At 41.9% G+C, this 15750-nt stretch overlaps 1 protein-coding gene across 1 annotated transcript in view; it reads left to right on the top strand.

Moving 5' to 3' along the window:
- Positions 1-6858: 6858 nt before the first annotated feature.
- The window catches only part of LPIN1 (lipin 1), a 115552-nt gene continuing 106660 nt past the window's right edge, over positions 6859-15750 (top strand). The window contains exon 1 of the mRNA XM_044659246.1: positions 6859-7029. Coding sequence (XP_044515181.1) covers positions 6949-7029 — 81 coding nt within the window. The 5' untranslated portion in view covers positions 6859-6948. The remainder of the gene's footprint in view (positions 7030-15750) is intronic.

The following is a 15750-nucleotide window of genomic DNA, read 5'->3' as shown; positions in this document are numbered from 1 at the left end:
GGGAATTTTTAGGCCATCTTTCTCTTACGTACACAATTCCTTTTTGAGCCACGCATAGTCATTTCCCTTCGGAATGAAACCAGTGAGGTCTGGGTGCTGGAAAAAAAGGGTCCCTTTGAGCTAGGGAGGGGCGTTGGGTGATCCCCAGCCGGCTTCCCAAGCCTGTGTCTAGATCATGTTTCGTGAGGAAAGAGGCAAAACCAGCCCTCGCTGTGTGCTAGAAAACTCCTCCGGACCTGAGCGCCGAGCTCCAAGCAGAGCGATCCATGGAATCCCTGACAGTTACCAAGGCATGACCTCAGGGGAGAGGCACCCAGGAAGGAATGGGACTCCTCCATGGCCTGAATGGCAGAGGGGAGGAAGGCATGCTCGAGAGCGCCACGTCCAACATTTCTCTCAGCGACCTGAATGAAGGCGGCTCTGGCTGGCAGGCTCATCCCGGTTTTCAGCTGCCAGGAAGCTGCTGGATGACAGAATTAGGGTGCAAAAGGATCTCCGCAGGTCTGAATGAAGGGGAGGATACAAGGCAAATGGAATGAGTAGAAGGAAATGGGGGCTCTTGTATGGAGGGGGAAGATATCAGTGGGACAGGCAGAGGATGGGTATCATGTGGCTATCCAGCAGCGAGGGTGAGGAATCTCCACGGCCCCTTTGCCTGGCACATAGGACATATGTACTAAATGTCTGCGGATGGCTTGAGTCTGAATTCATTTCAGAATGATTTGGCAGTGCGGTAAGACTTGGAGAAAGCAAAAGTGACCATTGGATGCTTTAAGAGAGGGCCAGTATGATGAGCAAAGGAAAGGACAGTCTGATCACCATGTAGGAATCCCACCCATGCCTTTGAATAACAATTGATAAAAATAGGAATGACCAAAGCCCTTGGAGCACTCTTCTGGAGAACTTCTTCCACACCGACATTAATCATTAAAATTACTCTGAGTCTAGCCATTCAAACAGTTCTGAGCCCATCTGATCATCCTATTGTCTAGTTCACTCTCTCCATCTTTGCCCATAAGAATAGTTGGAGATATTTTATCTAGAGCAGTGATTCCCAAAGTGGGCGCCACCGCCCCCTGGTGGGTGCTGCAGGGATCGAGGGGAGCGGTGATGGCCACAGGTGCATTGATCTTTCCTATTAATTGCTATTAAAATTAAAAAAAAATAATTTCCTGGGGGCTAAGTAATATTTTTTTCTGGAAAGGGGTGGGAGGCCAAAAAAGCTTGGGAACCCCTGCTCTAGAGCTTTGCTGGTACCCAGATGAAGTAGATGCACAGCATTTCCCTCAACTATTAGGGTAGAAATTTTATCAAAGACATTTTTCAAAAAAAAATTTCAAATTTTTTTCAAAAAAAATTTTTATTAAAAGAGGAAATGTGGTGAGTCTGGTGTGACTCGTCCTTTCCTTTTAAGATGCTAACTATATCTTTAATGACTCACTAGAAGATTCTCCTGGAAATCAAAGTCACACTCGCTAATCTATAGTTGGTAGACTTTGTTCTCTTGCTTTTTCTTCTTATGGGTTTCTTCCCTCCATCTCCACTGGCTTATGCAAACATGACACTCCATCTCTTGGCTCTGGCCATTTTTCTCCAGCTCTCCTTTCTCTTCTCTTTGTCCTCTCTTCCTTTAAATTCCAGCGAAAGTTCTGCTTTCTACGAGGGAGCATCTTCCTAGACATCTCAATATTCCTGCCTTCCCTCTGTTGATTATTTCTGCTTCACCCTGTCAACAGCCTCTTTGTACATTCTTCTTTCCCAATAGACTGTGCACTCTGTGAAAGTCTTTCACCTTTCTTTGTATCCACAGTAATTAGACTAGAGCCTGCTGTACTGCCTTTCAGCTCCCATTTCCCTCCTTGTTGAAGCTGCTTCTCTTTGTGATTCCAGATTCCTGCGGATCTCCCATCTCTCTCAGGCTGGCTTCCACCGCAGTAGTTCAGTTCAATGTCTCTGAACTCTGTGCAATCAGTTTTTCCAAAATCTCAAGTGTATGTCAGGCTATTCCTTCTCTATCACATTCTCCAAGATAGAGTGCTTGCTTCCCCTCAAGGTATCTTTAGTTTCCACCCTTGCAATCAGTGAGAATCAGATTCAGAAAGAATTTTTACTTGCTGCTTCTTCTACCTTTCAAAGGATGAAATTATTAAAAAGGGAAATTAAGGAAGTCTTCATTCTCTCCCCTGAACTAAATCATGCCTTTATGTCAGGCTTGTGATGTGTTTTGCAAACTCCTCATCTATTTTCTCTTTCTGCCCGGGTGGTCTGTAGCATACTCCAATGGCAAAAACACTTCTCTCTCCCTTCTTTGACTTTCACTTAAATATTCTTTATTGTGCTTCCCCTCTCTAGTTTCTGGATTTCTTTCCATAAATATACCTCCTTAATATACAATTCTACTTTCTCCCTCTTCTCTCCTTTTACCCATCCTGTTTTTCCCCCCAAACCCTTATCTTCTGTCTTAGAATCCCTACTGTGGTTCAACCAGGAGAGCAGTCAGGGCCAGGCATTTGGGGGTTAAGGGATTTTCCAAGGGTCACTTAGCTAAGAGGTGTCTGAAGCCAGATTTGAGCTCAGGATTTCTGATCTCTAGGCCTGGCTCTCAATCCACTGAGCTACCTAGCCGGCCCCTATCTACTGAACAGAGCATACCCTTTCAGAACCACAGAGGGAGGCTTATGAGGTCAAATCCCTCCACCCCATTCCATTAGGACTTCTTGCAAATAACCATTCCTTTTCTATTTTCAATTTCCTCTTGAAAGAGGCAGAGTGGTCCCAGAAAAAGACTGCTGGGCTTGGAGTCAGAGCACCCAATCCCAGCTCTGCCTCTTACTACGTGTGTGAACCTGGGCAAGTCATTTGTCTCTGGGTCTTATGTAAAAATGAAATGATTGGACTAAATGACTGCTAAAGTCAGGTTCATAGCAGCTAGATTTCACAATGGCTAGAACCCAGGACATGGAGTCAGAAAGCTCTGAGTGGAATTTGGTCTCAGATTTTTACTAGTTGTGTGACCTTGGACAAGATGTTTAACAGAGCTCTCTGGGACTCTGTTTCCTCATCTGTAAAATAGGGGTAATAATATTTATCCACAAATTTGTTGCAAGGATCAGTTGAGTTAATATGTAAAATGCTTTCAAAAATGTAAAGGGCTGGGGCAGCTGGGTAGCTCAGTGGATTGAGAGTCAAGCCTAGAGACAGGAGGTCCTGGTTTCAAATCTGGCCTCAAACACTTCCCAGCTGTGTGACCCTGGCCAAGTCACTTGACCCCCATTGCCTACCCTTACCACTCTTCTGCCTTGGAGCCAATACACAGAAGTTAAGGGTTTAAAAAAATGTAAAGGGCTATCCAAACGTGAACTAGCTATTCAAGCCTCACTGAACATAGATCTGTCCTATTTTGATCCTCTTGAGAGTAGGGATCATTCTTGTCCTGCCTCCCTTCCAGCGCTGTTGTAAGGGAAGAAGTTTGCAAGCCAGAGAAATGTGAATTATTATTCTGGAACATCTCCCAGAGGGGTATGTGGGAACTTGGCTGGCTCTGCCTTGAACTGCAGCCAGAGGCAACAAGAAGGACAGTTCCCTGCCTGGTACTCCGTGTCCTGGAAGAGAAGTTCCAAGAGTGGATTCAGCATTTTCTGTGGTCCGTGCTCCAACAAGGTGGGCGAAGAGTTGTTGCGTAGAGGCGGTTCTACGCACACGTGTGGATGTACACGTGTACTGTACATGTGTACACATGTACACGCAGCCCCTTCCCTTCCACACATGGTCAGTGATACTGCTTCGTACATAATGTCAGACTGAAGAGCTCATCATGCTATCTATCACCCTTTGCCCACAAGGTTCTTAAAATATCTTGCCTGGAGAATGTAAAAATAGCCAGGACAAAAACATGGTTCAAGGCAAAGGTCTGCAGCCTTCTTGGCCAGGGGCTGGCTCGCCACCTGAATTGTTACCAGCATTCTGACCTTCTCTTCTCACTGCAGAGATAAGATTCAGAAACAGGAAATGCCAGCAACGGTCACCTCAGATGGCAATTCCAGGAGCACTTTAGGCTCATAAAACTCTTCCCTCATGAAAAGGTAGGGACAGCTCCAACGAGTAGGGAGTGAGTGGTGGGCTTGGAGGCAGGAAGCTCTGGGGTCAATCAAACAATCAACCACCATTTATTAAGTGCCCACTAAGTGCCAGGTACTGGGTTAAGGGCTGACTCAAATTTAATTTCTCCCCCTCACTGACTGTGTGACCCTGGGCAAGTCTTAGCACCAATCTGTGTCTCCAACACATCCCTAGCAAGCTGAGAAATCACAAATTAGCTGGACGTTCCTCACAATAATTCTGAGAGGGAGAGGGCACAGGGATTCCCACACCACCCTCACTGCCATTTTATAGACATGATGTTGGAATTAGGATTTGAAGCCACATTCCCACTCCTCCTCTTCTTCCTCCTCCTCTGCCTCTTCTTTTTTCTTCTTCCTCCCCCTTCTCCTCCTTTTCTGATCTTTCTTACCCTACTCTATGGGGTTCCCTCTTCCTGCCTTCAGATGCCCCGGTCTTCCTTTCCTTCCAATAGTTCCTGCTCTCCGCCAAGCTTTCAATGCTTTCCCATCAATGCGTTTTGGGCTCTTTCAGAATCCCAAGGTTGAACTCTCTTGGGAGTGTGATTATTTATAGAGGAATGATCATTGGACCCTGGGAGCTGACAAGGTCACTAACTGAGGTAGTATAGATGGAGAAGAAAAGAGGGTTCAGGGTCAATCCTTAGGAGATCCTCGTGGTTCTGGAGTGGAGCCTGAAGGACAATCTAACAGAAGGGACAGAAAGAAGTGAAACACTAGGAGAAAGCAATGTCCTACAGACCTGGAGAAGAGAGAGTGGACTGAGGGTTAGAGCTGTCTGGGATGGGGTAAAGAAGTGAGTTATAGTGGCCAGATCAAGGAACTGGAGAGGGAGGACCATTAAGGAAGCCCCAATATCCATGTGGAAGCCTCCTACCATAGGAGAAAGACTTGGGGAAGAGAGAAAGACTATGAGCCAGTCACTGAACTCATCGAAGAAGGAAGGAGACACAGACAGCCACTGAGATGTAGCTCATGTGATCAATTTGGAGAGCAGGAACCTCAAAGGAGGGGCTCTGGATGTGGCAGTGGAGCAATCAGTGTTCCAACCCCCTCTCCCCGATTCCCTCAACTAGTGAGTGGGGAATATGGAAGAGAATGGCCAGTACAAGGAAGGATGATGAGGAAACAGTATCCGTAGGAGTCAGGTCTCAGGGAGAGCCAGAAGATGGAGGGCGAGGAAGAAGGAGGTGATGAGTTCTCTCCCCATGGAAATCTTCAAGCAGGGCTTGGACAATTCTTCTCTTGTCAAAGGTGTGATTGAGGGGGTTCTAGCTCAGGTACAGAATGGGAAAGGTGGACTCCCATTCCAGAATTCTGGGATTTGAAATTCTCTCTGGATATTGGTTCTGTGGGAGGGAGAGCCTGGCAAAAACAGGATGGAAGAAAGCAAAGCACAAAAGCTCCTGTTTCTAGGGAGGCCGTTGGTTTGCTTCTTCTGGGACCCGAGAACGAGAAGAGCTGACATGTTTATAACTGGACATTTACAAAGCCTTTGGTAGCTGCAGGTACATCATCCTGGAGCTGAAGGGACCTCGGATGAAACTCACTCAGATTTTTCAGGCAAAGTTACTGCGTCCCAGAAATGCCAAGTGACTAACCCTCACAACAACCCTTTGAGATTCATCCCATTTTTTTCAGAGGAAGACACTGAGGCCCCAAAGCAGTTCAGTGAAGTGGAAAGAGTGCTGGATTAGGAATCAAAGGACCTGAGTTCTAATGCCACCAATGTCACCTGTTACCTGTGTGACCTAGGGCAAGTCACAACCTCTCTTGTCCTCAGTTTCCTCATCTGAAAAATGAGGGAAAGACCTACTAGCTGCCCTCTGAGGTCCCTTCCACTTCTAGATCTATGAGCCTTTGATTCCAATGGCAAGAGGACTTACCCAAGGTCTTATAGGGAGCAAATGGCAGAGCTGGGACCCTAAAGTAAAGTGGACGATTCCGCTGGTCTTTCCATCTAGAACTGTATCATCGCCCCCTGTGTACAGCCCAGGCATCTTTAACGTGTTTAGAGTCTTTAAAAAGAATAAAGTCAGGAGGAAGATAGGGATTGGATCGGTGGCTTGGGAAATCGTGGATAGAGAGACTCCAACAGTCAGTGCAGATCAGTCGTTGCTCTCCTTAGAGCTGCCTGGAGCCCCCGAGACATCGTCAGTCAGTCAGTCAGTCAGTCAGTCAGTCAGTCAGTCACTCAGAGAGCCTTCTCTCTGTGTGCTAATCATTGCAGGCACAAAGAAAGGCAAAACAAGGGCTCGCCTTCCAGGGAATCCGCTGTCTAATGGGGGAGCCGCAGACAAGAGAAAGAGTAGCTCATCTCCGAGGGGTGGACATTAGCCGCTGGGACAGGATGTGCCCAAGGAGGGAATCCCAGTGAGATGGCACTGGAAGGTTTGATGTGCCAGAGGTGGGACTTGAGTTCAGCTCTAACCACTGAGCCACACTGCTTCTATGTCATCAGTAACAATACTAATTTCGACTCAAAGTTGGTGCTTCCCCCCCAACAGTCGGCTCTCCCCCCCTCCAGGTGGGACAGGATCTGTGTCCACGCCCTGCTCTTTCAGACCTTGTGACTTGGCTCCCAACCTCGAGGAGTCGGTTGCAGGGGAAGAGAGCTGTCAGTAGCCTGGCTCAGGTTTCCAACCTGGCCAGGTGCCCCAGGCACTTGAGCAGGCAAAATTAGCCAGCTCTCCCCCTCCCTGGACTATTCCTCACTGCCCGGCTTTGCAGGGAGCTCAGCAGTTTTCAGCGGGCAGACCTGGGCCATCTGGTCTGGGTCTGGAGGGACGGAGGCTTGGACACGCCTGACCTGAGCCCCCGTGGAGGGACCATGGAGCCGGGGGACTCGACTGAGGGGTCGTCCTTGGAGTCTTCTCGTGGAAAATCCCTCCCAGAATCTGCTTGGTCATGGGTAAAGTACTGCCGTGCCCGGCACCGTGGAGGCTGGCCAACTAGGCAGGGAGGGCTCTGCCTTCCTCCTCACTGGTCAGTCTCGACAGGGAGGGAGAATACGGAGGATAACTTGGAGCAGGGTGGGTGGAGGTCCTTGCCTTGGACCAGACAGCTTGTGCACTGCCATTTGTTCCGTCAAAGAGAGTGAGAGCCACCAGGGAGGCGCCCCCTTGGGAGCCAAGGCAGAGCAGGAAGACCCCTCGATTTGGAGACCAGAGATGGGCTGAGATTCTCCCTGTGTGCCATTGGGCACTTCTGACCCTCAGGTTTTCTCTGTTCTAAAATGAAGGCATTGATCCAGAGGTGGTCGGAGATTTAGAGGGGGAAGTGACCCAAGATGATCCAATCCACAGCCCTCACTTTATAGAGGGAAATTGAGACTTAGAGAGGAGACTTAGAGAGGTCTGAACGGAGTGCCCTGCTTCCCAATCTTGGTAGAGACACTTAGAGAACAGCTTCTGTTCTAGGGTTCTTCTCAGTTCTAAGCTCCCTCCCATTCTCCGACATTCTGTTATAAAGGCTCCTTAACCTCCCTGGGGTGTTGGACTCCATTATCTTGGAGGTCCCTTCTAGCTCTACAAGGGTTCTTAGGATATACCCAGCTTGGACACTCTCTGTTGTTCTAGAAGATTCTTTGATGTTCTCTGTTTTCTATTCTAAGGTCTTTTCTAGCTCTGATTTTCTGTGGTTTGCTAAAGTCTTTTACACTCAATAGAAGGCAAAGCTCAGGGGGAGAGTCAACAGAGCTGGCAATGAGGGGTCTGTGGGGAGATCTGGGGAGGCTTCATGGCAGAGGCATCATTTGGATTGGACCTTAAAGGTTGGGTGGAAAGAGTCCTAGGTTCTAGTCCTGCCTCCCCCACTAGTTGAGGCAATCTATCTTCTTTCTCCTCTTGCCTGTTGGCATATCTATAGCACCGCCATTCTTGCCCCTTTGCCACTGTTTTCCCCTTTGAGACCACCTCCCACCTGCCCTCTCTTTACTTTATAAGATACGTGATTCATTGGTCTATGGTGGTCCCCCCACCAGACTGTGAACTCCTGGAGGACAGAAGCTGTTTTTCCCTTTTCTTTGTCTCTGAGAGCCAAGCACAGAACACAGGAAGTGCTGTCTGGGATGTGTTTGTTGAGTGACTTGACTATCCAGAGGGGGCAAACAGAACCCCTCGGGGGCTCATGTCTCTGAAGGTGGGCTCCCATTTTTCCAATCTGACACTCTTTAGAGCCTCCCTCTCATGAACAGGTGAATGGGGTGGGGAGAGGAATGTTTCTCCTTCAGAGCCTCTCTTAAGAGGGGAGTCACTTCTCAGAGACACTTTCTAGATCTCACCTTCCAGAACCCACTGGATAGGAAACCCAGAATGTTTGCTGATTCGAGTGAGGCTCCAGCAATAGTATCTGCCCCTGAGGGTGATGGAGCCCACCTTCATCATCTCCTACAGAACTCTAGGCCACATCTCGTGTCCTATGGCAGAACTGAAAGTATCCTCCCTGCATCCTGGCATCCCTAGCAGATGCCTGGAGAAACCAGGAGCCTTGGGATTCTCTTAGTCCCAGGGGTATCTGCAGTTCCCTCTGACCTTTCTTGTAAGTTGCCAGAAAAGAGATCAAGAAGGAAGGACCAGAGAGCAAAAGTGAGGGATGGGGAGGCATTGAAGCTGTTCCCAGAACTACTGAGGCCCCATCATTCCCCCCAAGTCATTGGGCTGTTCTCATGGTCAGCAGTCTCCTTCCATAGCAGAGCCCTTAACGGACAGATGGATGGGCAGGGAAGGGGTATTTTTGTAGCATCCAGTATTTAATGGCATGGAAGACAAATGGGAAAAGGGGGAAAGAGCCTGACCTAATAAGAGATGGGTAGGCTTGGAACAACCTTGACCTTGGAGCTGGGAAGAGGCATTGTCTGGCTTGGGTTCTTCCTCTAACTCAGTCTGGGCAAGTTCTTGCCCACCTGGACCTCAATTTACTTCTCTGTCAAACTGAGGAGAGGGACTTAGATGCAATGATCTCTAAGGTAAATTTTCTACCTAATATTCTCCCTGGGAGAGCCCTCTGAGATCTGACATTCTATAATCAATGATTTCTCTCAGCTCTGATATCCTTTTTTGTTTTTTGTTTTTTTACTTTTTTTAAAAAAAGTAAAAAAAAATTTACTTTTCCCCAATGACATGTAAAAACAATTTAAATTTTTTTAAAATTTAAAATTAAAATTGTTTAAAATTTTTTAAATTTAAATTTAAAATTTAAATTGTTTAAAAATTTTTAATTTAAACTTTAAATTAAAATTGTTTTTTAAAAAATTGACTTCCAAATTCTCTCTCCTTTCCCCTTTTTGAGAAGCAATTTTATATAAATTATACACATGCAGCCATACAAAACATTTCCATATTGACCACATCGCAAAAGAAAACACAGCCCCCAAAAACTGCATTCAAAAATAAAGTTAAAAAAGGATGCTTTGATCTACATTGAGACTCCATCAATTCTTTCTCTGGGGGTGGACAGTATTTTTCATCCTTTGGAATTGTCTTAGGTCATTGGATTGCTGAGAAAAGCTAAGTCATTCATGGTCGATCATTGTATAATATTGCTATGTATGGGGTTCTCCTGGTTCTGCTTACTTCACTTTGCATGAGTTTATATAAGTCTTTCCAGGTTTTTCTGTAGTTATCCTGATCATTATATCTCACAACCCAATAGTATTCCATTATAATCATATAGCATAACTTGTTCAGCTGCTTCCTAAGTAATGGACATCCTCTAAATGTCCAATTTCTTTGCCACCACAAAAAGAGCTGCTATAAATATTTTTGTACAAATAGGTCCCTCCCCCACCCCCTTTAAAAAATCTCTTTGGGATACAGACTTGGAAGTGGTATTGATGGATTAAAGGATATGCACAGTTTCATAGTCTTTTGGACATAGTTCCAAACTTCTTTCCAGAATGGTTAGATCAATTTGTAATTCCACCACTAGTCCCCGAATGCCCCAATTTTCCCACATCCTCTCCAACATTTATCATTTTCCTTTTATGTCATATTAGTCAATCTGATAGGTTGTTTCAATCTGCATTTCTTTTCATCAATAGTGATTTGGAACATTTTTTCATATGCCTATAAATAGTGTTGATTTCTTCTTCTGAATATTGTCTGTTCGTATCCTTTGACCATTTATCGATTGAGGTATGAATCATATTTTTATAGATTTGACTTGTTTCTCTATATACTTGAGAAACGAGGCTTTTTTCAGAGAAATGGTTTAACTCCCTCCTCCCCCTATTTTCTGCTTTCCTTCTAATCTTGGCTGCATTGGATTTTTGATGCAAAATATTTTAAAATTTAACATAGTAAAAATTATCCACTTTACTTCTCATAATGCTCCCTAGCTCATGTTTTGTGATAAATTATTCCCTTATCCACAAATCTTATGGGTAAGAAACTTCATGTTTTCATAGTTTGCTTTAGATGTCATCTTTTATGTCTAACACATGGACCCATTTTGACCTTATCTTGGTATACAATGTGATTTCTGCCAAACTGCTTTCCAATTTTCCCAGCAATTTTTATCACTTAACAAGTTTTTATCCCCAAAACTTGGATTTTGGACTTTATCAAATGATTACTTACTATGGTCATTATAACTGTATATTATGTACCACTCACTCATCCACCATTCGATATGATTACTGCTTTGTAAAATAGTTTGAGATGTGGTATAGCTAGGCTACTTTCCTTCACATTTTTTCATTGATTCTCTTAATAGTATTGTCCTTTTTTCCCCCTTCCAGATGAATTTTTATATTTTTTCTCAACTCTATAAAATAAATTTTTGGTAGTTTGCTATGGCTCTGAATAAGTGAATTAATTTAGGTGGTATTATAATTTGTATTATATTGGCTTGGCTTACCTATTTCTCCAATTTGGTTAGATATGATTTTATATGTATGAAAAGTATTTAATAATTGTGTTCGTATAGTTCATGGGTTTATCTTGGCAGATACTTTATATTATCTGAAGTTTATTTTATTTTTATTTTTAAAAATTTACCTTTATTTTATCCCAACAACAAATTTATGTTTTCCAAGGTTACATGACTTATATTGTCTCCCTCCCCTTTTCTTTCCTCCCTCCTAGAGTTGACAAGCAATTCCTCTGGGTTATACATGCATTATCTCTTAAAATATATTTATATATTATTCATTTTTGTAATAGTAATCTTATAAAACCAAAACCCCAAATCATATACCTAAATAAACAAGTGATAAGTCATATGTTTTCAACTGCATTTCTACTCCAAAAGTTCTTTCTCTAAAGGTGGATAGCATTCTTTTTCATGAGTCCCTCAGAATTGTCCTGGGTCATTGTATTGCTGTTAGTAGTAAAGTCTATCACATTTGATCATCCCACAATGTTCTCCTGTTTCTCTTATTTGACTCTGCATCAGTTCACATAGGACTTTCGAGTTCTTTCTGAAATTGTCTGGCTTATCATTCATTTACAGCACCTTAGCCTTCCATCACCATCATGTATCACAATTTGTTCAGCCATTCCCCAATTGAAGGGCATCCCTTCAATTTCCAATTTTTTGCCACCACAAAAAGTGAAGCTATGAATAGTTTTGTGCAAACAGTTTTTTTTCCATTTTTAAAATCTCTTTGGAGTACAGACCCAGTAGTGGTATTGATGGCTCAAAGGGCATGTATTCTTTAAAGCCCTTTGGGTATAATTCCAAATTGCCTTCCAGAATGGTTGGATCAATTCAAAACTCTATCAGCAATGCATTAGTGTCCCAGTTTTGCCACATCCTATCCAACATTTATTATTTTCCTTTACTAGCATATTGGCCAATCTGCTAGATGTAAAGTAATATCTCAAGGTTTGTTTTGATTTGCATTTCTCTAATCAAGAGGGATTTAGAACTTTTTTTTCATATGATTATTTATAGCTTTGATTCCTTCATCTGAAAACTGCCCATTTATATGGGCCTTTGGCCATTTATCATTTGGGGAATGACTTGGTTTCTTTTTTTTTTTAATTTAAATTTAAATTTTGAATATTTTCCCATAGTTACATGTTTCATGTTCTTTCCCTCTTTCCCGATGCACAATTCCACTGGGTTTTACATGTATCATTGATTAAAACCCAATTCCATATTATTGATAGTTGGACTAGAGTTAGCGTTTAATATTCCCATCAGCCCATGTGATCAAGCAGTTGTTTTTCTTCTATGTTCCTCCTCCCACAGTTCTTCCTCTGAATGTGGCTAGCTTTCTTTCTCATAAGTCCCTCAGCCTTGCTCTGGATCCTTGCATTGCTGCTAGTACAGAAGTCCATTACATTCAATTGTACCACGGTGTATCCGTCTCTGTGTACAATGTTCTCCTGGTTCTGCTCCTTTCACTCTGCATCACTTCCTGGAGGTCTTTCCAGTTCACATGGAATTCCTCCATTTAATTATTCCTTTGAGCACAATAGTATTCCATCGCCAACATATACCACAGTTTGTTCAGCCATTCCCCAATTGAAGGACAGTCCCTCATTTTTCAATTTTTTGCTACCACAAAGAGCGTGGCCATAAATATTTTTGTGTAAGCCTTTTCCCAAATTAATTTACTTATTTAGTGCCATACCTATCAAACTACCAAAAAACTTTTTTACTGAATTAGAAAAAACTATAACAAAGTTCATTTAGAAGAACAAAAGACCAATAGTATCAAGAGAAATAATGAAAAAAAATATGAAGGAAGGTGGCCTAACAATACCAGATTTTAAACTATACTATAAAGCAGCGGTCATCAAAACAATGTGGTACTGGTGAAGAGACAGAAGGGAGGATCAGTGGAATAGACTTGGGATAAGCGACCTCAGCAAGACAGTCTATGATAAACCCAAAGAACCCAGCTTTTGGGACAAAAACCCACTATTTGACAAAAACTGCTGGGAAACCTGGAAAACAATATGGGAGAGATTGGGTCTAGATCAACATCTCACACCCTATACCAAGATAAATTCATAATGGGTGAATGACTTGAATATAAAGAAGGAAACTATAAGTAAATTAGGTGAGCACAGAATAGTATACTTGTCAGATCTCTGGGAAAGGAAAGATTTTAAAACCAAGCAAGAGTTAGAAAAAAATCACAAAATGTAAAATAAATAATTTTGATTACATTAAACTAAAAAGTTTTTGTACAAACAAAACCAATGCTGCCAAATTAGAAGGGAAGCAACAAATTGGGAAAAAATCTTTATAACAAAAAACTCAGACAAAGGTCTAATTACTCAAATTTATAAGGAGCTAAATCAATTGTACAAAAAAATCAAGCCATTCCCCAATTGATAAATGGGCAATAGACATGAATAGGCAATTTTCAGATAAAGAAATAAAAAACTATCAACAAACACATGAACAAGTATTCTAAATCTAATAATTAGAGAAGTGCAAATCAAAACAAACTCTGAGGTACCACTTCATACCTAGCAGATTAGCTAACATGACAGCAAAGGAAAGTGGTGAATGTTGGAGGGGATGTGGCAAAATTGGGACATTAATGCACTGCTGGTGGAGTTGTGAACTGATCCAACCATTCTGGATGGCGATTTGGAATTATGCCCAAAGGGCTTTAAAAGACTATCTGCCTTTTGATTCACTGCTTGGTTTATATCCCAAAGAGATAATAAGGACTTTGTTTCTTAATTTGATTTAGTTCTTTATGTATTTGAGAAATAAAACCTTTGTCAGAGAAATTTGTCCCAGATTTTTTCCCCCGTTTGTTGCTTCCCTTCTAATTTTGGTTACATTGGTTTTGTTTGTACAAACTTTTAAAATTTAATATAATCAGAATTATTCATTTTGCATCTTGTAATGTTCTCTATCTCTTGTTTGGTCTTAACTTCTTCCCTTCTCCATAGTTATGACAGATAGACTATTCTATATTCCCCTAATTTACTTATAATATCACTCTTTATGTTTAAGTCATATGTCCATTTTGAACTTATCTTGGTAAAGGGTGTGAGATATTGATCTAAACATAGTTTTTGCCATACTATTTTCCAATTTTTCCAGCAGTTTTGTCACATAGTGAGTTCTTATCTGAAAAAAACTGGGATCTTTGGGCTCATCGAACACTGGGTTACTGAGGTCATTTAACCATTATCTATTCCCTTGATCCACTCTTCTATTTTCTAGACAGTACCAGACTGTTTTGATGATTAATGCTTTATAGTACAATTTAACATCTGGTACTGCTAGACCACCAACCTTCACAATTTAAAAAATTAGTTCCCTTGCTATTCTTTACCTTTTGTTCTTCCAGATGAACTTTGTTATAATTTTTCTAATTCTATAAAAAAGTTTTTAGTAGTTTGATAGGTATGGCACTGAATAAGTAAATTAATTGTCATTTTTATTATATTAGCTCATCCTAACCATGACCAATTCATGTTTTTCCAGTTGTTTAGATCTAGTTTTATTTGTGTGAAGAGTGTTTTGTAATTGTGTTCATATAATTCCTGTGTTTGACTAAAATAAGGTCACTAAAGTATTCTAGTTCCTTTTCTTTTAATCTGGGCAATTTATATTGATGTAAATATTCATTCATTTCACTTAGATTGTCAGATTCATTGGCAAATAACTAGGCGAAATAGCTCCTAATAATTCATTTCTCCTCCAATGGTGGCGAATTTCCCCTTTCTATTTTGATAGTGGTAATGTTTTCTTTTTTCAAATCGAATTAACCAATGGTTTATCTATATTAATGTTTCCTTTCCATAAAAGCAGCTCCTAGTTCAATTTATTAGTTCAATGGTTTTCCTCCTTTCATTTTTATTAATTTCTCCTTTGATATTTTGGATTTCAAGTTTGGTATTTAACCAGAGATTTTTAATTTGTTCTTTTTCTTTTTTGTTTTTAAGTTGCATGCCCAATTCATTGATCTACTCTTTTTTTATTTCATTGATATACCCAATTGTAAATATAAAATTTCCCCTAAGTACAGCTTTTGGCTTCATATCATGAATTTTGGCATGTTGTCTCCTTGTTGTCATTCTCTTTAATGAAATTATTGATTGTTTCTATGATTTTTTTCCCTTTGGCCCACTCATTCTTTGGCAATAGATGATTTAGTTTCCAATTCATTTTAATCTATCTTTCCACAGCTCTTTATTGAATGGAGCTTTTATTGCATTATGATCTGAAAAGGATACATTTACTATTTCTGCTTTTCAGCATTTGGTTGTGAAGTTCTAGTACCCTAATACATGGCCAGTTTTTGGGTAGGTACCATGACATCCTTTGTTCTAAAGACTTTTCCATCTCTGACATTCTCTGTTCTGTATTCTGTTCTATGCCCTCTCCCAGCTCTGTCCTCCCTCAATGCTCCTACACTGGTTTTCCAGACCAGTTTATGAGATGTCCCATCTTCTATATGAGACATTCATTGACCCTCCCAGTGGATAGTATCTGCCATCCTGAAATGACCTTGGATTTTGTGCTTATATTTATATATATGTGTATAAATATATATATATATTTTAAACCCTCGTACTTCGGTGTATTGTCTCATAGGTGGAAGATTGGTAAGGGTGGGCAATGGGGGTCAAGTGACTTGCCCAGGATCACACAGCTGGGAAGTGGCTGAGGCCGGGTTTGAACCTAGGACCTCCTGTCTCTAGGCCTGACT

Source organism: Gracilinanus agilis, chromosome 2, assembly GCF_016433145.1.
Source record: "Gracilinanus agilis isolate LMUSP501 chromosome 2, AgileGrace, whole genome shotgun sequence".
Taxonomy (NCBI): domain Eukaryota; kingdom Metazoa; phylum Chordata; class Mammalia; order Didelphimorphia; family Didelphidae; genus Gracilinanus; species Gracilinanus agilis.
Note: the sequence above shows the minus strand (reverse complement) of the source record. Positions and strands in the feature narration are given on the sequence as shown.